Source organism: Rhinatrema bivittatum, chromosome 19 (genome assembly GCF_901001135.1).
Source record: "Rhinatrema bivittatum chromosome 19, aRhiBiv1.1, whole genome shotgun sequence".
Classification (NCBI taxonomy): Eukaryota; Metazoa; Chordata; class Amphibia; order Gymnophiona; family Rhinatrematidae; genus Rhinatrema; species Rhinatrema bivittatum.
Genome location: NC_042633.1, coordinates 44279880 through 44305570, shown reverse-complemented (window position 1 = coordinate 44305570; position 25691 = coordinate 44279880). Strand labels below are relative to the sequence as shown.

At 51.3% G+C, this 25691-nt stretch overlaps 1 protein-coding gene across 2 annotated transcripts in view; it reads left to right on the top strand.

The window, feature by feature from the left end:
* LOC115080201 (calcium-binding mitochondrial carrier protein SCaMC-3-like) overlaps positions 1 to 25691 on the top strand; it is a 45770-nt gene that overhangs the window by 14329 nt on the left and 5750 nt on the right. For both annotated transcript variants that reach the window (XM_029584324.1, XM_029584325.1), the window contains exons 2-9: positions 7323 to 7449; positions 7571 to 7658; positions 9461 to 9572; positions 18939 to 19097; positions 19263 to 19415; positions 19489 to 19596; positions 24436 to 24603; positions 24697 to 24847. In XM_029584324.1, coding sequence (XP_029440184.1) covers positions 7323 to 7449; positions 7571 to 7658; positions 9461 to 9572; positions 18939 to 19097; positions 19263 to 19415; positions 19489 to 19596; positions 24436 to 24603; positions 24697 to 24847 — 1066 coding nt within the window. The remainder of the gene's footprint in view (positions 1 to 7322; positions 7450 to 7570; positions 7659 to 9460; positions 9573 to 18938; positions 19098 to 19262; positions 19416 to 19488; positions 19597 to 24435; positions 24604 to 24696; positions 24848 to 25691) is intronic.

The window sequence follows — 25691 nt, the reverse complement described above, 5'->3', positions numbered from 1 at the left end:
TGGGCCCTGCAGTGACCTCCCCTCTCCCCCTCCTATGATCCTTCCGTCTCTCTCTGGCCCCAGGATCCACCTCCCATCCTCTCCTTCACGGCCCCTCCCTCTCAGTCTTGTCTGCTGCAGGCCTGGGAATGGCCCATGAGCCAATGTGCGCACTTCTGGGCCCTGCAGTGACCTCCCCTCTCCCCCTCCTATGATCCTTCCGTCTCTCTCTGGCCCCAGGATCCACCTCCCATCCTCTCCTTCACGGCCCCTCCCTCTCTGTCTTGTCTGCTGCAGGCCTGGGAATGGCCCATGAGCCAATGTGTGCACTTCTGGGCCCTGCAGTGACCTCCCCTCTCCCCCGCCTATGATCCTTCTGTCTCTCTCTGGCCCCAGGATCCACCTCCCATCCTCTCCTTCACGGCCCCCTCCCTCTCAGTCTTGCCTGGTGCAGGCCTGGGAATGGCCCATGAGCCAATGTGTGCACTTCTGGGCCCTGCAGTGACCTCCCCTCTCCCCCGCCTATGATCCTTCCGTCTCTCTCTGGCCCCAGGATCCACCTCCCATCCTCTCCTTCACGGCCCCTCCCTCTCAGTCTTGCCTGCTGCAGGCCTGGGAATGGCCCATGAGCCAATGTGCGCACTTCTGGGCCCTGCAGTGACCTCCCCTCTCCCCCGCCTATGATCCTTCCGTCTCTCTCTGGCCCCAGGATCCACCTCCCATCCTCTCCTTCACGGCCCCTCCCTCTCAGTCTTGCCTGGTGCAGGCCTGGGAATGGCCCATGAGCCAATGTGTGCACTTCTGGGCCCTGCAGTGACCTCCCCTCCCCGCCTATGATCCTTCCATCTCTCTCTGGCCCCAGGATCCACCTCCCATCCTCTCCTTCACGGCCCCTCCCTCTCAGTCTTGCCTGGTGCAGGCCTGGGAATGGACGATGACCCAATGTGTGCACTTCTGGGCCCTGCAGTGACCTCCCCTCTCCCCCTCCTATGATCCTTCCGTCTCTCTCTGGCCCCAGGATCCACCTCCCATCCTCTCCTTCACGGCCCCTCCCTCTCAGTCTTGCCTGGTGCAGGCCTGGGAATGGACGATGACCCAATGTGTGCACTTCTGGGCCCTGCAGTGACCTCCCCTCTCCCCCTCCTATGATCCTTCCGTCTCTCTCTGGCCCCAGGATCCACCTCCCATCCTCTCCTTCACGGCCCCTCCCTCTCAGTCTTGTCTGCTGCAGGCCTGGGAATGGCCCATGAGCCAATGTGCGCACTTCTGGGCCCTGCAGTGACCTCCCCTCTCCCCCGCCTATGATCCTTCCATCTCTCTCTGGCCCCAGGATCCACCTCCCATCCTCTCCTTCACGGCCCCTCCCTCTCAGTCTTGTCTGCTGCAGGCCTGGGAATGGCCCATGAGCCAATGTGCGCACTTCTGGGCCCTGCAGTGACCTCCCCTCTCCCCCGCCTATGATCCTTCCGTCTCTCTCTGGCCCCAGGATCCACCTCCCATCCTCTCCTTCACGGCCCCTCCCTCTCAGTCTTGTCTGCTGCAGGCCTGGGAATGGCCCATGACCCAATGTGTGCACTTCTGGGCCCTGCAGTGACCTCCCCTCTCCCCCGCCTATGATCCTTCCATCTCTCTCTGGCCCCAGGATCCACCTCCCATCCTCTCCTTCACGGCCCCTCCCTCTCAGTCTTGTCTGCTGCAGGCCTGGGAATGGCCCATGAGCCAATGTGTGCACTTCTGGGCCCTGCAGTGACCTCCCCTCTCCCCCTCCTATGATCCTTCTGTCTCTCTCTGGCCCCAGGATCCACCTCCCATCCTCTCCTTCACGGCCCCTCCCTCTCAGTCTTGCCTGGTGCAGGCCTGGGAATGGCCCATGAGCCAATGTGCGCACTTCTGGGCCCTGCAGTGACCTCCCCTCCTATGATCCTTCCATCTGTCTCTGGCCCCAGGATCCACCTCCCATCCTCTCCTTCACGGCCCCTCCCTCTCAGTCTTGTCTGCTGCAGGCCTGGGAATGGCCCATGAGCCAATGTGCGCACTTCTGGGCCCTGCAGTGACCTCCCCTCTCCCCCTCCTATGATCCTTCTGTCTCTCTCTGGCCCCAGGATCCACCTCCCATCCTCTCCTTCACGGCCCCTCCCTCTCAGTCTTGTCTGCTGCAGGCCTGGGAATGGACGATGACCCAATGTGCGCACTTCTGGACCCTGCAGTGACCTCCCCTCCCCGCCTATGATCCTTCTGTCTCTCTCTGGCCCCAGGATCCACCTCCCATCCTCTCCTTCACGGCCCCTCCCTCTCAGTCTTGTCTGCTGCAGGCCTGGGAATGGCCCATGAGCCTATGTGCGCACTTCTGGGCCCTGCAGTGACCTCCCCTCTCCCCCTCCTATGATCCTTCCATCTCTCTCTGGCCCCAGGATCCACCTCCCATCCTCTCCTTCATGGCCCCTCCCTCTCAGTCTTGTCTGCTGCAGGCCTGGGAATGGACGATGACCCAATGTGTGCACTTCTGGGCCCTGCAGTGACCTCCCCTCTCCCCCTCCTATGATCCTTCCATCTCTCTCTGGCCCCAGGATCCACCTCCCATCCTCTCCTTCACGGCCCCTCCCTCTCTGTCTTGTCTGCTGCAGGCCTGGGAATGGACGATGACCCAATGTGTGCACTTCTGGGCCCTGCAGTGACCTCCCCTCTCCCCCTCCTATGATCCTTCCGTCTCTCTCTGGCCCCAGGATCCACCTCCCATCCTCTCCTTCACGGCCCCTCCCTCTCTGTCTTGTCTGCTGCAGGCCTGGGAATGGCCCATGAGCCAATGTGTGCACTTCTGGGCCCTGCAGTGACCTCCCCTCTCCCCCTCCTATGATCCTTCTGTCTCTCTCTGGCCCCAGGATCCACCTCCCATCCTCTCCTTCACGGCCCCTCCCTCTCAGTCTTGTCTGCTGCAGGCCTGGGAATGGCCCATGAGCCAATGTGTGCACTTCTGGGCCCTGCAGTGACCTCCCCTCTCCCCCTCCTATGATCCTTCCATCTCTCTCTGGCCCCAGGATCCACCTCCCATCCTCTCCTTCACGGCCCCTCCCTCTCTGTCTTGTCTGCTGCAGGCCTGGGAATGGCCCATGAGCCAATGTGTGCACTTCTGGGCCCTGCAGTGACCTCCCCTCTCCCCCTCCTATGATCCTTCCATCTCTCTCTGGCCCCAGGATCCACCTCCCATCCTCTCCTTCACGGCCCCTCCCTCTCTGTCTTGTCTGCTGCAGGCCTGGGAATGGCCCATGAGCCAATGTGCGCACTTCTGGGCCCTGCAGTGACCTCCCCTCTCCCCCTCCTATGATCCTTCCGTCTCTCTCTGGCCCCAGGATCCACCTCCCATCCTCTCCTTCACGGCCCCTCCCTCTCTGTCTTGCCTGCTGCAGGCCTGGGAATGGCCCATGAGCCAATGTGCGCACTTCTGGGCCCTGCAGTGACCTCCCCTCTCCCCCGCCTATGATCTTTCCATCTCTCTCTGGCCCCAGGATCCACCTCCCATCCTCTCCTTCACGGCCCCTCCCTCTCTGTCTTGCCTGGTGCAGGCCTGGGAATGGACGATGACCCAATGTGCGCACTTCTGGGCCCTGCAGTGACCTCCCCTCCCCTCTCCCCCGCACACACAGCTTTCCTTGCTTACCGGAGGATAGTGGGGCTGAATATCTGCTGCTGCTGCTGCTGCTGGACTGACCCATGCCTCTTCAGTTTCAATTCTGACAGGCCTGCAGGGCCCCTAGTGTAGGCCATGCCCCTGCTGTGGTGACCACAGCCAGGAGACAAGTGCAGCAGGGACAGATGGATCTGCGGGGACCCGAGCATAGGAGGATAGACAAGACTCATGGGGGCCACATGCAGTACTGTCAGGAGGTCGCAGCAATGCCATGGACCTCTGGGGGATAGATGGGCCGACAGAGGACCAGGCAAAGCATTGACAGGCCTGTGGGGCCCCTGATGACGGCTTATGGGGGTGGTGTTATGCAGCACTATCAGGGCCGGGGGGGGGGGGGGGGGATGGACCAAGGTTAGCACTGACAGGAACCTGGGAGCATAACGGATGAATGGAGTCCAGGCATAGCAGTGCCAGGGGCCCATGGGTGGGATCTGTAGGGGCTGAGGCGGAGAGGAGGATCACGCACAGCACTGTCCGGGGTCCTTGGGGAGTGCGAGGTGCAGTACTGTGCAATGCCTTGGTTTTGTTTTGTTTTTTTTTGGGGGGGGTTATGTGAAGCACTGATGCGCTTGCGATGGGACACACTCACACACACAGAGTTTCACACAAGAACATAAGAACATGCCATGCTGGGTCAGACCAAGGGTCCATCAAGCCCAGCATCCTGTTTCCAACAGAGGCCAAACCAGGCCACAAGAACCTGGCAATTACCCAAACACTAAGAAGATCCCATGCCACTGATGCAATTAATGGCAGTGGCTATTCCCTAAGTAAACTTGATTAATAGCCATTAATGGACTTCTCCTCCAAGAACTTATCCAAAGCTTTTTTGAACCCAGCTACACTAACTGCACTAACCACGTCCTCTGGCAACAAATTCCAGAGCTTTATTGTGCGTTGAGTGAAAAAGAACTTTCTCCGATTAGTCTTAAATGTGCCCCATGCTAACTTCATGGAGTGCCCCCTAGTCCTTCTATTATTCGAAAGAGTAAATAACCGAGTCACATCTACCCGTTCTAGACCTCTCATGATCTTAAACACCTCTATCATATCCCCCCTCAGTCGTCTCTTCTCCAAGCTGAAAAGTCCTAACCTCTTTAGTCTTTCCTCATAGGGGAGCTGTTCCATTCCCCTTATCATTTTGGTTGCCCTTCTCTGTACCTTCTCCATCACAATTATATCTTTTTTGAGATGCAGCGACCAGAATCGTACACAGTATTCAAGGTGCGGTCTCACCATGGAGCGATACAGAGGCATTATGACATTTTCCGTTTTATTCACCATTCCCTTCCTAATAATTCCCAACATTCTGTTTGCTTTTTTGACTGCTGCAGCACACTGAGCCGACGATTTCAATGTGTTATCCACTGTGACACCTAGATCTCTTTCTTGGGTTGTAGCACCTAATATGGAACCTAACATTGTGTAATTATAGCATAGGTTATTTTTCCCTATATGCAACACCTTGCACTTGTCCACATTAAATTTCATCTGCCATTTGGATGCCCAATTTTCCAGCCTCACAAGGTCTTCCTGCAATTTATCACAATCTGCTTGTGATTTAACTACTCTGAATAATTTTGTAACATCTGCAAATTTGATAACCTCACTCGTCGTATTTCTTTCCAGATCATTTATAAATATATTGAACAGTAAGGGTCCCAATACAGATCCCTGAGGCACTCCACTGTTCACTCCCTTCCACTGAGAAAATTGCCCATTTAATCCTACTCTGTTTCCTGTCTTTTAGCCAGTTTGCAATCCACGAAAGGACATCGCCACCTATCCCATGACTTTTTACTTTTCCTAGAAGCCTCTCATGAGGAACTTTGTCAAACGCATTCTGAAAATCCAAGTATACTACATCTACCGGTTCACCTTTATCCACATGTTTATTAACTCCTTCAAAAAAGTGAAGCAGATTTGTTAGGCAAGACTTCCCTTGGGTAAAGCCATGCTGACTTTGTTCCATTAAACCATGTCTTTCTATATGCTCTACGATTTTGATCTTGAGAATAGTTTCCACTATTATTCCCGGCACTGAAGTCAGGCTCACTGGTCTATAGTTTCCCGGATCGCCCCTGGATCCTTTTTTAAATAAGAGCCACATACAGCCAGAGACACAGAACAGGTTTACATGTGTGCAGACGTGAGGCCTTCAGGGCTCTGCTGTTCTTTCCTACACCGTGCCAGCATTTATAATTAGCTGCAGCCCACATGCTGTTTTTGTATAAAGTTGGCAGCGTGTCTGCTCTCCCTCCTGGGTGCTGGTTACACCTCCCTCCTATCCCCTGCCTACAGCTGGGAGAGACGTTACTTATAAACCTTATTGCTTGAGGTAACATCCACACAGGATATTCCCATACCAACCCATAATAAGCTCTGTGCCAGAAAACTGGACATAGAGGTAAAGAGAAAAATCCAAGAATGGCGTTACCAAGAGACTATTCCGCGAGGAGAGAGGGAGATGATGCAATCAGAGACCAGGGAGATGTGGCAGAAAGACGCAGAATTAGTCCCGAATGTATTGGGCACCACTGGCCTGATTAAAACATTTCCAGGCACATCTCGCTGCATTGCCTGTGCATGTTACACCCCGTATCAGTGGTCTTCAACAGGTCCGGTCTACAGGATATTCCTAATGAATATGCATGAGACAGATCTGCATACAATGGAAGCAGAGTGTATGCAAATCTATGCTATGCATATTCATTAGGGATATCCTTAAAACCCCCACCTGTTGGCAGCCCTAGAAGGTTAGGAGAGAATAGCACTTCCCTATAAACTCCAGAAGGAGGCGCTCTTTAGTACAATGCAGCAGTGAATTTGAGAGTTTGAGATATTATCCAGCATCCCCTGGCCTATGACAAGTCATGGTGTGTACAAAACAAACCATTTTGGAGATACTGACAATCAATATACAGTGATTAGTCTCCCATCCCAGCCTGAGAGATGCTGTGACATCTTCACCCCTCCATCCACACATGTGGAGGGAGAAACAGGGTGAGTGCAGGCTGGGAGAATGGATCAATACAAGGGAATCAGCACAGGGGTAAAAGGAATGACAGATGTGGGGAGTCAGCACTGGGGTGAGGATATTACAGATGTGGGGAGTCAGCGCAGGAGTGAGGATATTACAGATGTGGGGAGTCAGCGCAGGGGTGAGGACATTACAGATGTGGGGAGTCAGCACTGGGGTGAGAAGGACATTACAGATGTGGGGAGTCAGCGCAGGAGTGAGGATATTACAGATGTGGGGAGTCAGCGCAGGGGTGAGGACATTACAGATGTGGGGAGTCAGTCAGTGCAGGGGTGAGAAGGACATTACAGATGTGGGGAGTCAGTGCAGGGGTGAGAAGGATATTACCGATGTGGGGAGTCAGTGCAGGGGTGAGAAGGACATTACAGATGTGGGGAGTCAGTGCAGGGGTGAGAAGGAATGACAGATGTGTGGATTTAGCACAGGGGTGAGGTCATTACAGAGCTGCAGTGAATTCCAGGCATGCAGGGAATGACTGCAGCCGGCGCTGCTAGGAGTGACTGATGGATTTTTTCCATGCTGTAAGGTTGTGCCCATGCGTGTTAGCCTATCTGGGGTGATGTAGTTCTTTGGGGAGAGAGTGCTTCATTCTCAGGTCTGGCTTTTCATCTTTGGCAGGAAATTCTGAAGGGAGGAGACACAGACCAAGATGGAGAGCTGGATTTTGAGGAATTTACGAGGTACCTGAAGGAGCGAGAAAGTAAATTACTGCTAATGTTTCACAGCCTGGACAAAAACAATGATGGTAGGGAACGACTGATGTAGCCCTGTAAGACCTGTCCCCCACTGCCTTACGCCCTCTGTTTGACAGCCCTCCCCATCCACCTAGTGACCACACTCTTCTCCTTCTTTGTCTCCTCCTGCAGGGCACATCGATGTGTCCGAGATCCAGCAAACCTTCCATAGCCTTGGGGTCTATATCTCTCTTCAGCAGGCAGAGAAAATCTTGCAGAGGTAAGAGGGAAGAGGTGCAGTCTGGATACCCCGTTAGTGTGAGCACACCAAGGAGACAAAGTGCAATCTGATACCCCCTGTCAGGGTGGAAGATCGGGTGCAATCTGGTCTCCCATTAGTGTGAGTGCATAGCATGGAAGATGGGGTGCAGTCTGGAACCCCCTGTCAGTGTGGAAGATCGGGCGCAATCTGGTCTCCCATTAGTGTGAGTGCACGGCATGGAAGATGGGGTGCAGTCTGGAACCCCCTGTCAGTGTGGGAACGTCATGTGGAAGATCGGGTGCAATCTGGTCTCCCATTAGTGTGAGTGCATAGCGTGGAAGATGGGGTGCAGTCTGGAACCCCCTGTCAGTGTGGAAGATCGGGCGCAATCTGGTCTCCCATTAGTGTGAGTGCACGGCATGGAAGATGGGGTGCAGTCTGGAACCCCCTGTCAGTGTGGAAGATCGGGCGCAATCTGGTCTCCCATTAGTGTGAGTGCACGGCATGGAAGATGGGGTGCAGTCTAGAACCCCCTGTCAGTGTGGGAAAGTCATGTGGAAGATCGGGTGCAATCTGGTCTCCCATTAGTGTGAGTGCATAGCGTGGAAGATGGGGTGCACTCTGGAACACCCTGTCAGTGTGGAAGATCGAGCGCAATCTGGTCTCCCATTAGTGTGAGTGCATAGCATGGAAGATGGGGTGCAGTCTGGAACCCCCTGTCAGTGTGGGAACGTCATGTGGGAGATCGGGCGCAATGTGGTTTCCCATTAGTGTGAGTGCATCGTGTGGGAGACTGTGTGCAGTCTGGAACCCCTTGTCAGTGTGGACACACTGTGTGTGAGAAGGGGTGCAGTCTGGACCCCTTGTCAATGTGGGCACAATGTTTGGTAGACAAGATGATGTCTAAAATCCCTGTGTGGGCATAACGCGAGGGAGAAATTATGTTACTATGACTTTCATCAGAGTGCAGTGTGGAATCTCTGCCAGTGAGAGTGAACCATGTGGGAGATAAAGTGCAATCTAGATCCCCATCAGTGTGAGCACACTGTGAGAGAGATGTACAGAACAGTCTGGAACCTCATTATGAGTGCCCTGCTTGGGAGACTGTCTATAAACCATCAGGGTAGGCATGCCACGAGAGACAGAAATAGACAGGCACAGTCTGGAACTCCATCAAGTGCAGTCCAGAACCCCATCAGTGTGAGCACACTGTGAGAGAGATGTACAGTACAGTCTGGAACCTCATTATGAGTGCCCTGCTTGGGAGACTGTCTATAAACCATCAGGGTAGGCATGCCACGAGAGACAGAAATAGACAGGCACAGTCTGGAACTCCATCAAGTGCAGTCCAGAACCCCATCAGTGTGAGCACACTGTGAGAGAGATGTACAGTACAGTCTGGAACCTCATTATGAGTGCCCTGCTTGGGAGACTGTCTATAAACCATCAGGGTAGGCATGCCACGAGAGACAGAAATAGACAGGCACAGTCTGGAACTCCATCATCAACTGCAGACCAGAACCCCATCAGTGTGAGCACACTGTGAGAGAGATGTACAGTACAGTCTGGAACCTCATTATGAGTGCCCTGCTTGGGAGACTGTCTATAAACCATCAGGGTAGGCATGCCACAAGAGACAGAAATAGACAGGCACAGTCTGGAACTCCATCAAGTGCAGTCCAGAACCCTATGAAATTAAGCATACCAGCAGAGAGAGAGGTTGCAGAGGGGGACATTGAGAAACAGATAAAGGTGAGGAGGGGGGGTGTTGGAGAAAGCTTTGGAGAGTGAGGACTAAGTTCCGCCTGTGTTTTTTGTAGCATAGATAAAGATGACACTATGACCATAGACTGGCACGAGTGGCGAGACCATTTCCTGCTGAACCCACTGCAGAACGTAGAAGAGGTAATTCACTACTGGAAGCACTCCACGGTAAGTGTCGGGCAGCTGGACTTCTCTGCTGTCTCTCGCACTCTTTCCTTCCCTCTGTCTGCCTGGTGCATGCTCTCTCTCAGTGCAAAGTACAATCCTTCCTCATTCTTGCAAGCGGAGTGAGAAGCAGGCTGTCTCTCACATTCAGAGACAGTTTTACATACTTCAAAGGGCCGATGCAGCAAAGTGTGCTCAGCCCATTGCACAAGTTAACCCGCAGTCGGAGGCGCTAGACTGGCACTGAATGCAAAAAGGGGATTAGCGTGTAGCTAACAGCGCTCATCACGTGTAAATGCCGTGTAGATGAGGCTATTAGCTATTACACTCCGATGCAGGAAAGCGCCGGTCGCGCAATGCACTCTTTTTAACGCCTGCCCTGGAGCTGCTATGAAGTCATACAGCGAGCCAAAGGCACATGAAAAAAACCCAAAGATCCTGCTCCCCTTCCTTCCTCCTGCTTGAATTGTTGTGATATTAAGGTAGCGATGAAAAGTAAGGGAAATGTTCCGGGCATGCAATGCGGACGCATACAGGCTCCGCTGCAATATTGCTCTGAGACAATTGATGGCTTTATTTTATTGTTTTAATTTACTTTTCCTGTACATCGCTTTGGAAAGACTTGTAAGTTTTGGAAGGCGATTCATAAATCTTATAAATAAATCAACCGTGGGGGCGAGAAAACGGGCGTCCACGCTTCCTGGGTGCCCCATGTTTATCAGCACTAGGGATGCAGAATTCTCTCTGGATGAGAAAACGGGCGTCCACGCTTCCTGGGTGCCCCATGTTTTTCAGCACTAGGGATGCAGAATTCTCTCTGGATGAGAAAACGGGCGTCCACGCTTCCTGGGTGCCCCATGTTTATCAGCACTAGGGATGCAGAATTCTCTCTGGGTGAGAAAACGGGCGTCCACGCTTCCTGGGTGCCCCATGTTTATCAGCACTAGGGATGCAGAATTCTCTCTGGGTGAGAAAACGGGCATCCACGCTTCCTGGGTGCCCCATGTTTATCAGCACTAGGGATGCAGAATTCTCCCTGGGTGAGAAAACGGGCGTCCACGCTTCCTGGGTGCCCCATGTTTTCAGCACTAGGGATGCAGAATTCTCTCTGGATGAGAAAACGGGCGTCCACGCTTCCTGGGTGCCCCATGTTTATCAGCACTAGGGATGCAGAATTCTCTCTGGATGAGAAAACGGGCATCCACGCTTCCTGGGTGCCCCATGTTTATCAGCACTAGGGATGCAGAATTCTCCCTGGGTGAGAAAACGGGCGTCCACGCTTCCTGGGTGCCCCATGTTTATCAGCACTAGGGATGCAGAATTCTCTCTGGGTGAGAAAACGGGCGTCCACGCTTCCTGGGTGCCCCATGTTTTTCAGCACTAGGGATGCAGAATTCTCTCTGGATGAGAAAACGGGCGTCCACGCTTCCTGGGTGCCCCATGTTTTTCAGCACTAGGGATGCAGAATTCTCTCTGGGTGAGAAAACGGGCGTCCACGCTTCCTGGGTGCCCCATGTTTTTCAGCATTAGGGATGCAGAATTCTCTCTGGGTGAGAAAACGGGCGTCCATGCTTCCTGGGTGCCCCATGTTTATCAGCGCTAGGGATGCAGAATTCTCCCTGGGTGAGAAAACGGGCGTCCACGCTTCCTGGGTGCCCCATGTTTATCAGCGCTAGGGATGCAGAATTCTCTCTGGGTGAGAAAACGGGCGTCCACGCTTCCTGGGTGCCCCATGTTTATCAGCGCTAGGGATGCAGAATTCTCCCTGGGTGAGAAAACGGGCGTCCACGCTTCCTGGGTGCCCCATGTTTATCAGCGCTAGGGATGCAGAATTCTCTCTGGGTGAGAAAACGGGCGTCCACGCTTCCTGGGTGCCCCATGTTTATCAGCGCTAGGGATGCAGAATTCTCTCTGGGTGAGAAAACGGGCGTCCACGCTTCCTGGGTGCCCCATGTTTTTCAGCATTAGGGATGCAGAATTCTCTCTGGGTGAGAAAACGGGCGTCCACGCTTCCTGGGTGCCCCATGTTTATCAGCGCTAGGGATGCAGAATTCTCCCTGGATGAGAAAACGGGCGTCCACGCTTCCTGGGTGCCCCATGTTTATCAGCACTAGGGATGCAGAATTCTCCCTGGGTGAGAAAACGGGCGTCCACGCTTCCTGGGTGCCCCATGTTTATCAGCACTAGGGATGCAGAATTCTCTCTGGGTGAGAAAACGGGCGTCCACGCTTCCTGGGTGCCCCATGTTTTTCAGCACTAGGGATGCAGAATTCTCTCTGGGTGAGAAAACGGGCGTCCACGCTTCCTGGGTGCCCCATGTTTATCAGCACTAGGGATGCAGAATTCTCCCTGGATGAGAAAACGGGCGTCCACGCTTCCTGGGTGCCCCATGTTTTTCAGCACTAGGGATGCAGAATTCTCCCTGGGTGAGAAAACGGGCGTCCACGCTTCCTGGGTGCCCCATGTTTATCAGCACTAGGGATGCAGAATTCTCCCTGGATGAGAAAACGGGCGTCCACGCTTCCTGGGTGCCCCATGTTTTTCAGCACTAGGGATGCAGAATTCTCCCTGGGTGAGAAAACGGGCGTCCACGCTTCCTGGGTGCCCCATGTTTATCAGCGCTAGGGATGCAGAATTCTCTCTGGATGAGAAAACGGGCGTCCACGCTTCCTGGGTGCCCCATGTTTATCAGCACTAGGGATGCAGAATTCTCCCTGGGTGAGAAAACGGGCGTCCACGCTTCCTGGGTGCCCCATGTTTATCAGCACTAGGGATGCAGAATTCTCCCTGGATGAGAAAACGGGCGTCCACGCTTCCTGGGTGCCCCATGTTTATCAGCACTAGGGATGCAGAATTCTCTCTGGGTGAGAAAACGGGCGTCCACGCTTCCTGGGTGCCCCATGTTTTTCAGCACTAGGGATGCAGAATTCTCCCTGGATGAGAAAACGGGCGTCCACGCTTCCTGGGTGCCCCATGTTTATCAGCACTAAGGATGCAGAATTCTCCCTGGGTGAGAAAACGGGCGTCCACGCTTCCTGGGTGCCCCATGTTTTTCAGCACTAGGGATGCAGAATTCTCCCTGGATGAGAAAACGGGCGTCCACGCTTCCTGGGTGCCCCATGTTTATCAGCACTAGGGATGCAGAATTCTCCCTGGATGAGAAAACGGGCGTCCACGCTTCCTGGGTGCCCCATGTTTATCAGCACTAGGGATGCAGAATTCTCCCTGGATGAGAAAACGGGCGTCCACGCTTCCTGGGTGCCCCATGTTTATCAGTGCTAGGGATGCAGAATTCTCCCTGGATGAGAGAACCAGTAATACGAGAGTGAGGTAATGCCCTCTGCGGGTCGGTCCAGCCCCCTCTGGCAGGATGCCTGTGCTTTTCCTTGATCTGGTGCCAGGCGTTTGCAGCCCGTGTTTTATTTGCTGGTGAACCAGTTATAACCCAATAGAAACTGCTCAGGTGCAGTCGCAGGCAGGAAAGATTTGACCTTCTGGTCTCTGCTTTCTCCAAGGATTTCCAGCAGGTACAGGTAAGAATCAGGCTCTCATTCAGGCTCTGCCACTCCCTCGCTCCTCATTGCATCAGTTACAGTCCCATTCTATGAACCTAAGAAATGCCTAAGAGGTCCATGGAGCCCAGCATCCTGTCCCTGTCAGTGGCCAGTCTGGGTCACAAGTGCCTGGCAGGTTTCCTGTTACTTCAGGGCCAGTGCAGGAGCATTTGGTGCCCCCCCCCCCCCCCCAGCACAGGGCTCCCTCCTACAGTCAAAAAAGCAAACAGAATGTTAGGAATTATTAGGAAGAGACCTGTCCCCCATTCCTTCTCACTGTGCCTCCACCCTCCTCACTCCATTCTTGCCTTTTCACTCGGCCCTCCTCACTCCATCCGCACACCTCGAGCCTTCCTCAATCTCCACTCTGTCCCTCATCCTCTGCCTCCTCCTCCTCATGTTATCCTCACGATCAAACCGTCGGCTCAGTGTGCTGCGGCAGTCAAAAAAGCAAAAGGAATGTTGGGAATTGTTAGGAAGGGAATGGTGAATAAAACGGAAAATGTCATAATGCCTCTGTATCGCTCCATGGTGAGACTGCACCTTGAATACTGTGTACAATTCTGGTCACCACATCTCGAAAAAGATATAGTTGCGATGGAGAAGGTACAGAGAAGGGCAACCAAAATGATAAAGGGAATGGAACAGCTCCCCTATGAGGAAAGACTAAAGAGGTTAGGGCTGTTCAGCTTGGAGAAGAGACGGCTGAGGGGGGATATGATAGAGGTGTTTAAGATCATGAGAGGTCTAGAACGGGTAGATGTGAATCGGTTATTTACTCTTTTGAATAATAGAAGGACTAGGGGGCACTCCATGAAGTTAGCAAGTAGCACATTTAAAACTAATCGGAGAAAGTTCTTTTTCACTCAGCGCACAATTAAGCTCTGGAATTCATTGCCAGAGGATGTGGTTAGTACAGTTAGTGTAGCTGGGTTTTAAAAAAAATATGTATAAGTTCCTACAGGATAAATCCATAAACTGCTATGACAGTAATTAATAAGCAATAGTCAGCTTGAGATCTATTTAATGTTTGGGTACTTGCCAGGTACTTGTGACCTGGATTGGCCACTGTTAGAAACAGGATGCTGGGCTTGATGGCCCCTTGGTCTGACCCAGTACGGCATTCATTATGTTCTGTTTCCTGTCTTTTAAGCAGTTACCAATCCACAACAGGTCACTGCCTCCCATCCCATGACTTCCCAATTTCCTGAGGAATGTCTCATGGAGGAGTGTGTAAATGCCTTCTGAAAATCCAAATACACTGCACTGATCAGCTCACCTTTGTCTGCATTATTATTTACTCCCCTAAAAAAATTCCCTTTCCAAAATCTCCCCCATTAAACCCTGTCTATCTATGTGGTCAGCTTGTACCATTTTGCCCAGCACCGACATTAGGCTCACTGGTCTGTAATTTCCTGCATCACCCTGGAGCCCATTGGCCACCCTCCAGTCTTCTGGTGCCATTGGCTGTTTTTAAACGATAGGATGCAAATCACCCAGAAACAGGTCTGCAGTTTCATTCTGTAATTCCTTCAGAAGTCTGGGGTGAATACCATCCGGTGCCGGTGATACGTCTTTCTCTAGTTTGTTAATCTCCAGTCTCACCCCGATTCCATCGAGCCCGCTCAGGGTCATCACCAGGAACAAATGTTTCCAGTGTCGGGTGTGACCCTGCCGCCCTCTTCAGTAAAGGCAGAAGCCAGGAATTCATTTCGTTTTTCTGCTGTTGCCTTGTCCTCCCTGACCACCCTTCTGCCCTTTGGTCTCCTTGCTTTTATGTAAGAGTTTGTTGTTTTAATTCATATTGATTCCTCTAGTTATTTACGATTTGCCGACTTGTTTTTATTTAGTTTAAGCTGTGTATCTGTAACTTATTGTCATTTTTAAATACGTCGTTGATGGGGGGGATTGGATGGCTGGGAGGGGGTTGGGAGTATATGAATTTTCAACCTGTAGTTTTGTTTTGTTTTGTTTCACTATGCGGAGTATAAGGAAGAAATGCTCCTTGTGGCAGTCTGGGAGAGGTTGTTTGGGTTTGTAATTGTGTGATAAAGGGAGACAAAGGGAAGGACAATCTGTTGATTTATTATTGCAAGAGTAGACCTGGAAAATCGGGAGGTTGTGCATATTTTATCACTGTTTAATTTAAAAGTTTTAAAAATAAATACAGCTGGGATTTTTCAGCTCTTATAACCACTTCTCCGTCAGGACGTTCTAACTTTCTTGGTTTGCTTCTATCCTCTGAAGATGCCTCCCTCCCTGGCTCATAATGTTTTCCTCCAGGCACTTGCCCAAGCCTCTTTTAAACCCCGCTATGCTCGTCACCTCCACCACGTCCTCGGGCACAGATTCCACAGCTCCACAGTGCGCTGAGTGTGATTTGTATTAAATCTGCCGGAGGGTCCCCTTGTATTATCTGAAAAGGTGATTAACCGTTCTTTATTTACCCTTCCCACCCCCGCTCATGCATTTATAAACCTCTCTCTCGTGTCCCCTCCCAGCCCTGGCCTGCACAGCCCTCTCATCTCACAGGAGCGATGTTCCTGTCCCTTTATCATTCCTGTCGCCCTCTTCTGCACCTCGTCCGGTTCCGCTCTGCCTTTCTTGAGATGGGGCACCCAGAGCTGCGCTCGCCCCATGGACTGACCCGGAGGCTGTACAATACTTTCTGTTCTGTTCTCCATTCCTTTTCGGATCATCCCCAATATTCTATTTCCTTTTTTCACTACCACTACTGCACACTGAGCTCAGGATTTCAACATGTTGTCCCCCGTCCCCACCGCATCATCTAGAGGTCATCTTTCTGCCCTCTCATACCCTCAGCCTCTCCTCTCTCCCTCCTCTCCCTCCTCTCCATCATTCCCCCACCCCACTCCCTCACTGTTCGTTTCTCTTCCTGTCACCTTGGCCTACAGGTCCCCAGTTACAGAGACAAAACAGATAGGAAAGCAGGAGAGAGGAGGAGTTCAGTCTGTGAGGAAGAGACCTGGGGAGTGAGGAATTCTCAATAGCATTAGCTCCTTTTTTTCCTCTGAAGATAAGAATCCGTTCCTTCCAAACCTCCCAGCAAAGGTTCTTAATCTTATTAAAGGGATTTCCTGTCCTGATCTGATACATGCGTATATGCATGCTGCTCTCACAGATCCCTCTGGGGCAGGATGTCAGAGGTCACTGGGCATGGAGACAGGGAGGTGCCAGGGCAAGGTGGCAGCACTTTCTGGACAGGGACAAGCACTGGCAGCAGAGAACTCCGATGGTGGCGTCCTCGACATTGTGACGTCTGGTGACATTGTGACGTCACTGGGTGGTGCTATGACGTCACTGGATGCACGCGCACCAGTCTGCCCTGTGATGTCCCTGGCTGGCGGGAAGTGTTCTTCACCTCTGCCAAATGAGGCTCCAGGCAGGGAGCCAGATCCCACTCAGTTCTCCCTTCTTTTTCATGGACGACCAAATTTTTGTGCATGTGGAGAAAGCAAAGGTAATCGCAGACCTGCCCCGGCACTGCTTCCCTCCGAGCAGGAAGCTCAGCTCCTCCCTGTGTATTGCAGCTTGAGGCTGCTCTCCACCTCGCATTAACACGAGGCGGCCTGGCAGCCCACCATTCCCTCTACCTGCGCCATGTCTTATGCTCTGCTGTGTTTGCCAAGTAAAATATTTTCTCTCTCCGCTTCCCTTCTACCTGTCTGCACTGTCACCTTGCTCCCCCCCCTCCTCTGCTATTTTCTGCAAACCGGGCCGCCCCTGCTCGATTCTGCTGCTCTCTTACCCAGTGCCCTGGAGACCCTTCCCCTCCCCCCACCCGGTTGTGAGTGGAGTCCCCCTATCCCCTCCTTGGGGCTCTGCTTGGTAGTGGTACATGATGTTTGTTCTGGGGGGGGGGGGTGTTAGGGGGGTGTTACTAACCGTGGGCCTCACGGATCGGTCCTGGTTCTTTTCATGAGCCACATGGCAGAAGGGTTGGTGTTATTGCCGGACGATAGCAAAATCTGCAACAGGGTGGCCAGCCAGGAAGAAATTGAAAAGAAGAGTGATTTAGCAAAGCTGGAAGAATGCTCTAAGGATTGGAGCTAAGATTTAATGCTAAAAAATGCAGAGCAATGCATTTAAAATGCAAAAACCCAAGGGAGAGGTTTAATATTGGAATTATTCAACACACAAAAGAGCAGGATCTGGGGGTGATCGCGTCTGATGATCTTATGGTGGATAAAGTGAGGGTAAAAGCCAGAAAGCTGCTTGGGTGCACAGGGAGAGGAAGGGTCAGCAGAAAAAGGGAGATGATGCTGCCCCTGTATAGGTCCCCGGTGAGACCTCACTGGGAATACTGAGTACAATTCTGGAGACCCCACCTTCAGAAGGATAGAAACAGGATGGAGTCGCTCCAGAGGGAGGCTGCTGACATGGTCAGTGGTCTCCATCCTAAAGCACATGGGGAGAGAGTTAAAGATCTAAACGTGATGCACCCTGGAGGAGAGGGGAGATAGGATACATTCAGATATCTCAGAGGTTTCCATTCACAGGAGCTGAGCCTCTATCAATGGAAAGGAGGCTGCTAACATGGTCAGTGGTCTTCATCCTAAAGCACATGGGGATAGAGTTAAAGATCTAAACATGATGCACCCTGGAGGAGAGGGGAGATAGGATAGAGACATTCAGATATCTCAGAGGTTTCCATGCACAGGAGCTGAGCCTCTATCAATGGAAAGGAGGCTGCTAACATGGTCAGTGGTCTTCATCCTAAAGCACATGGGGATAGAGGTAAAGATCTAAACGTGATGCACCCTGGAGGAGAGGGGAGATAGGATAGAGACATTCAGATATCTCAGAGGTTTGCATGCACAGGAGCTGAGCCTCTATCAATGGAAAGGAGGCTGCTAACATGGTCAGTGGTCTTCATCCTAAAGCACATGGGGAGAGAGTTAAAGATCTAAACATGATGCACCCTGGAGGAGAGGGGAGATAGGATAGAGACATTCAGATATCTCAGAGGTTTGCATGCACAGGAGCTGAGCCTCTATCAATGGAAAGGAGGCTGCTAACATGGTCAGTGGTCTTCATCCTAAAGCACATGGGGCTAGAGTTAAAGATCTAAACATGATACACCCTGGAGGAGAGGGGAGATAGGATAGAGACATTCAGATATCTCAGAGGTTTCCATGCACAGGAGCTGAGCCTCTATCAATGGAAAGGAGGCTGCTAACATGGTCAGTGGTCTTCATCCTAAAGCACATGGGGATAGAGTTAAAGATCTAAACATGATACACCCTGGAGGAGAGGGGAGATAGGATAGAGACATTCAGATATCTCAGAGGTTTCCATGCACAGGAGCTGAGCCTCTATCAATGGAAAGGAGGCTGCTAACATGGTCAGTGGTCTTCATCCTAAAGCACATGGGGGTAGAGTTAAAGATCTAAACATGATGCACCCTGGAGGAGAGGGGAGATAGGGGAGATAGGATAGAGACGTTCAGATATCTCAGAGGTTTCCATGCACAGGAGCTGAGCCTCTATCAATGGAAAGGAGGCTCTAGAACGAGGAGGGGTCATGGGATGAGGGTGAGAGGGGGTAGACTCAGGAGTAATCTTGGGAAAGATCTCTTTAGGATGTGTGGAACAGCCTTCCAGTGGAGGTGGATAAGACAAAACAGTATCTGAATTCCAGAAAGCGTGGGATAAATACAGGGGATCCCTAAAGGAGTGATGGGACTTTTAATGCTAAATGAATCAGACGGATGGGCCATACGCTCTTTTTCTGCTGTCATGTTTCTGTTTTCCCTCCTCACTATTTACTGCCTGCTGTTTGTCTGCTTTCCCAGGTCCTGGATATTGGGGAGTGCCTGACAGTGCCAGACGAATTCTCAGAGAAGGAGAAACGGACGGGCATATGGTGGAAGCAGCTGATTGCAGGTGGGGTGGCAGGAGCTGTCTCCAGAACCGGCACCGCCCCGCTGGATCGTCTCAAGATTTTTATGCAGGTACTAACGACGTTTACTTTCGTCCTCTAACCCGCAGCTGAGGCCTTGCATGATGCCCTGTACTCGGTCATTTAGCGCCCTCCTTCGACCGCCGGTCCCGTCGCACGTGCTTTCCTGCCGCCGGTCTCACGCCTGCATGCTTCTCCTCTTCTCGCTTTTAACCAGGTTCACGCCTCCAAAGTCAACAGCATGAATATTCTGAGTGGGCTGAGCGGAATGGTCCAGGAGGGAGGCGTCCGCTCTCTCTGGCGAGGGAACGGCATCAACATTTTGAAAATAGCCCCCGAATCTGCCATCAAGTTCATGGCCTATGAGCAGGTGGGTCCTGGCGCCAGCCCCTCCCCATGCGCTGGATTGCGCAGCCTCTTACATCTCCAGCGTCTTATTTCAGATCAAGCGAGTGATCCGGGGGCAGCAGGAGACGCTGCGTGTGCAGGAGAGGTTCATTGCTGGATCGCTAGCCGGGGCGACCGCTCAGACCATCATCTACCCCATGGAGGTGAGGCGAACCTCCAGCACCGAGGATCCTCGTCCTCGGCTGGAGTGCACAGCACTGAGAAGGGGGGAGTCTGGGAGAGAGTTACTGAGCTTAAGGACCTCAGTTTTTACAGTGGAGAGGAATTTATTTTTCTTCTTATTAAGGTTTTGGATGCCTTGCAGATTGTAAGTACAATTTTAAATGAGAAATGACCCAGAACCAGGAAGAGGAGGAACTGGGCAAAGGACATGGCAGAGGAGGAGGGAAGGGTGTGTGCAATACCTGCGTCCAAACAGCTACAGACGTCACTTCCCAGCTGTGACGGACAGCAGATGGATGCCCGCCTGATTAAATCCAAAGCAAAGAGGAAGGGACTTAATAAAATATTCTTTATTCTTTATTTAAGGTTTTTATATACCGGCATTCATGATACAATCACATCGTGCTGGTTTACAGTTAAACAGGGGTGCAATATAGACTTCAAACTGGAACTATAGTGCAGAAGAAAGCAGTTACAAATAACAAGGACTGTTGAACTAGGAGAAGAGGGAAAATAAAGGAAAAGGTTAAGAACGGCTAAAATTATTTACAAAGAGATGAAATTGAGCTGACTGTGTTATGTATGTTGATGGTGAAGGGCTTTAATTGGAGTCCGGGAAAGCTTGCTTAAACAGCCAAGTCTTAAGTCTTTTTCTGAAGGTTGGGAGGCAGGGCTCCTGTCTGAGATCGGGGAGGATGGAGGTCCATAACGGTGGACCAGCTGTGGAGAGGGCTCGATCTCTTAAGGTAATGTGTCTAGTGGTTTTGGTAGGAGGTACATGGAGAGATCCTCTGTATGCATCTCTGGTAGGTCTTGAGGAGTTGTGTAAGTGGAGAGGGATTTGTAGGTCAATTGTAGTGTGTTGATGGATGGTTTTGTATATAATGGAGATGGATTTGTAGATGATTCTGAAGTGAATTGGTAACCAATGTAGATCTTTTAGGATTGGAGAGATGTGGTCTCTTTTCCTGGTGTTTGTCAGTAAACGTGCTGCCGCATTTTGTACCATCTGAAGCGGTTTGGTATAGGAGGAAGGGAGACCTAGTAAGACAGAGTTACAATAATCTATCTTTGAGAAAATAATTGCTTGGAGGATCGTTCTGAAATCTTGAGCGTGGAATAGAGGCCTTATCCTTTTTAGCACTTGGAGTTTGTGGAAACAGTCTTTGGTAGTTCTATTAATGGAAGCTTTGAAGTTCAACCGATTATCAATTATCACTCCTAAGTCTCTCACTTGAGTGGTTGGTGGGTTGGTTGGATGAGTAGAGGTGGAATTACTGTTCTCAGGAGAGATGAGTAGTAGTTCGGTCTTGGAGGAGTTTAATACTAGGTTTAGGCTGTTGAGGAGGCGTTTGATTTCTTGGTGGCAGATTTCCCAATGATCAAGTGTTTTCGAATATGTGTCTTTAATGGGGATCAGGATCTGAATATCATCTGCGTAGAGAAAATGTTTTAGGTTGAGGTTGGTGAGGAGCTGGCAAAGCGGTACAAGGTAGATGTTAAAGAGCGTCGGAGACAATGAGGAACCCTGTGGGACTCCTACGGTTGAGTCATAGCGTGATGATTCTTTGTTCTGGATTTTAACCTTGTAACCTCTGTTACTGAGAAACGTTTTAAACCAAGTTAGTGCAGTACCGGTAATTCCTATGGAAGCTAACTGGTTAATAAGGATGGAGAGGTTGACAGTGTCAAAAGCTGCCGAAAGGTCCAGTAGGACCAGTAAGAAAGATTGACCTTTGTCGAGACCCATGTCTAGGTAGTCTGTCAGGGAAGTGAGGAGGGATTCTGTGCTTAAATTTTTGCGGAAACCGTATTGGGAGGCGAATAGGAGTTTGTTATCTTCAATGTAGTCCGATAGTTGAGTGTTCACTAGTTTTTCCATAATCTTAGCAATGAAGGGAAGGTTGGCTATCGGGAGGAAGTTATTAGGGTCTTTAGGGTCCAGATTTGTTTTTTTTTAGGAGTGGTTTGAGTGAGGCCAATTTGAGGTCATCTGGGTAGGAACCTTGGGAAAGAGAGCAGTTAATGATGTCCACCAGTGTTTTGGAGATAGAGTCTGGAATTGTCAAGAGAAGTTTGGTGGGGATATGATCCGCAGGATGAGAGGAAGTTTTCATTCTTCTTAAAACAACTTGTATCTCAGTAGAGGAGATGGGTTCGAAAGCTTCAAGGCAAATGTTTTTGATGGAAGGCTGAAGAGAGGACGAGAGGGAGGAGGTATTGGAGGGCAGTTGAGTTAGGAGGCTGATGATTTTGTTTCGGAAAAACAGAGCGAGTTCTTCGGCTTTGGATTGTGCTAGGTTACTGGGAATTTCCGGGGGGGGTTGATCTGTGTAAGACTAGATACATAGGCAAAGAGGGCTTTGGCGTCAAAGACCAGGTTATGGATCTTAGACGTGTAAAAATCCCTTTTTGATTTTGAGGTAGAGGACTTGTACTGATGTAGTGTAGATTTGTAGGCGGAAAGAGTACTAGCGCATGGGGCTTCATGCCATTTGCTCTCTTTCTGTCTTAAACTTTGTTTTAGCCTTCTAAGATCATTAGTGAACCAAGGTTGTCTTTTGGAAGCGTTTGAGTGGGATTTTTTTATTGCTAGAGGACATAGCTTGTTAGCTATAGATTCTGTGATGTCGTTCCAGGAATGGAACGACATAATTATCACAGAATTATCATATAACACTCGTACGTTTTCTAACACAATCTTAATAACTACTAGGATCCTCACCGCCCTAACCTGACAAATTATTGACAAAACAAATACATTGATTAAAAACATAAAACACACATCTCACATGCATGCCATACGTTCCCGCAAACACTAAGGCAATAAAATGCAGAATGCCCTGTTGCACACAATGTATCAGTGCACACTTTGTAGGGGTATTTTGCTGCACACATTGTATCGTGCACACTTTGTAGGGGTATTTTGTTGCACACTGTACACATTGTATCAGTGCACACTTTGTAGGGGCATTTTGTTGCACACATTGTATCAATGCACACTTTGTAGGGGCATCTTATTGCACACATTGTATCAATGCACACTTTGTAGGGGTATTTTATTGCACACATTGTATCAGTGCACAATTTGTAGGGGTATTTTATTGCACACATTGTATCTGCACACTTTGTAAGGGTATTTTGCTGCACACATTGTATCAATGCACACTTTGTAGGGGCATTTTATTGCACACATTGTATCAATGCACACTTTGTAGGGGTATTTTATTGCACACATTGTATCAGTGCACACTTTGTAGGGGTATTTTATTGCACACAATGTATCAGTGCACACTTTGTAGGGGTATTTTGCTGCACACATTGTATCAGTGCACACTTTGTAGGGATATTTTGCTGCACACATTGTATCAGTGCACACTTTGTAGGGGTATTTGGTTGCACACATTGTATCGGTGCACACTTTGTAATTATAACTTGTACTTTTGTATTCAGGCACAGTTGTATGATTTGCATTTTACTGCATTATTTTTTGCGGGAACGTATGGCATGCATGTGAGATGTGTGCTATATGTTTTTAATCAATGTATTTGTTTTGTCAATAATTTGTCAGGTTAGGGCGGTGAGGATCCTAGTAGTTATTAAGATTGTGTTAGAAAACGTATGAGTGTTATATGATAATAAGGTGAATTCTACTTACTAAAGAATATTTTATTGTGTTAGAGTTAGTAATTCCCTTCCTCTTTGCTTTGGATTTATGCCTTTTGGGAACTGAATGTACTTGCATTACTTTGTTGCTCGCCTGATTAGCCAGAAAATTGCCAGGTCCCGCCAGGCCAACTTTATTCAGCTTAGAGATGCAACTTTCACCTGAGAAACATGGCTGATGGCATTTATACTGAAATGAGATTTGTAGGCCAAGCAAAGCAAGGGAAGGGAGCCATTCAAATCTCTTCGTGCCAGAAATAACATGGAAATAGACAGAACAGCATTATATGATAACGGGTCCCTGCGTAAACTCCTCCTCATCTTCCCTCTTAGCTACCACGAGTGCCCATGTGGGTGCATGTAAGAGCCCTGCAGGAGAGAGCGCGGCAGAGGGTGTGCCAGGCATGCCGGCGAGGTTACGACATAGCGCCATGCTGGCAGGGAGAGGCTGAGCCAGGCAGGAGGAAATACGAGTGCCTGCATGCCGGGCTGCGTCTCTCCCTACAGCCATGCAGCTATGTGCTGGTCCCGGAGTAGCTTCATTCGCTGGGAGGCTCCTAGTGGTTCTTACCCTTCTCAGCAGAGAGAGAGAGAGAGAGACTCTTTGCCAAGACTAGAAAGAAGCAGACGCTTGCTTACTGGGCCAGGAGTCCATCTTTCCTTGATTTGTACAGACAGTGCTGGGATGGAGCCTGCCTCCCACCTAGGAACTGGCTGAAGTGAAGGCCACAGAGGCTCACAGTTAATGGCAAATGTGCCACGCTGGAGAACCTTTAGAGGGAACGGAGTCGTCAGGTAGGATGATGCAGCATCATCTCGGGAGGTGTGCAGAATGCAAGGTTTGGGGTCAGGAAGGAAGACTTTTCACAGTTGTGGAACTGGCTACAGAAGTACAGGAGGGTTGGGAGGGGTTCATTCTCCCTTAGATGTCACCACAGGGTGGGGGAGGGAATGGGTAACCCTCTGGCCTACACAATTCTATAAGTGTGTACGTACGGAAGCTCAGGATAAAAGCCCAGGAGATCTCAGAGGGAGGGGCCCGCAATCGTAGAGCTGAGCAGGTGGTGGGGCCGGGCAGACTGGCACGAGATCTGCTCACATACGCTGCCATCTCAGACCGTGAAGACGGGGTGCGTCTCTCTCTTTCACTGCAGGTACTGAAGACCCGGCTGGCACTGCGCAAGACCCTGCAGTACAAGGGCATGATGGACTGTGCCAGGCAGATCCTGAAGACGGAGGGAGTCCGTGCCTTCTCCAAGGGTTATCTGCCCAACCTGCTGGGGATCGTCCCCTATGCCGGGATAGACCTGGCAGTCTATGAGGTCAGTGAACTGGGGAGCAGGGCCGAGGGGGGCACCCAGGCTCCACCCTTTTTGCTTTCCCATGTTTTTTTTTTTACTTCTCTGTTGCTGCAGACGCTGAAGAACACTTGGTTACAGAAGTACAGCAGGAACACGGCAGATCCAGGCGTCTTGGTCCTCCTGGCATGTGGAACCGCCTCCAGCACCTGCGGGCAGATAGCCAGTTACCCCCTGGCACTGGTGCGCACTCGCATGCAGGCTCAAGGTGAGTCACCCCCTGGCGCTGGTGCGCACTCGCATGCAGGCTCGAGGCGAGTCACCCCCTGGCGCTGGTGCGCACTCGCACGCAGGCTCGAGGCGAGTCACCCCCTGGCACTGGTGCGCACTCGCATGCAGGCTCGAGGCGAGTCACCTCCTGGCGCTGGTGCGCACTCGCATGCAGGCTCGAGGCGAGTCACCCGCTGGTGCGCACTCGCACGCAGGCTCGAGGCGAGTCACCCCCTGGCACTGGTGCGCACACTCGCACACAGGTTCGAGGCGAGTCACCCCCTGGCGCTGGTGCGCACACTCGCACGCAGGTTCGAGGCGAGTCACCCCCTGGCGCTGGTGCGCACTCGCACGCAGGCTCGAGGCGAGTCACCCCCTGGCGCTGGTGCGCACTCGCACGCAGGCTCGAGGCGAGTCACCCCCTCGCGCTGGTGCGCACTCGCACGCAGGCTCGAGGCGAGTCACCCCCTGGCGCTGGTGCGCACTCGCACGCAGGCTCGAGGCGAGTCATCCCCTGGCGCTGGTGCGCACTCGCACGCAGGCTCGAGGTGAGAAGCAGACTCGCAGTCTCTCTGCGGCAGGGCTGAGCTGGAGTTCAGGGATAAGTGACCTGCTGTCCTTCAGCCAGACAGATTGCAGTCTCCAGTGTGGAACATCCTGCCTGAGCAATTCATTTCAGCCAGAATCCAGGGAGGGAGGGAGGGGAAATCTGTAAACAGTCACAGTCTTTACTGAGAGGGAAACTGGCTTCTTCTGACGCTCTGTGTGCTCCTGTGAGACGGCAGCTCTTCCTTATAAGAGGTACCGCTCTGGCAGGGCATCTCTTCAGTATAAGAGGCACC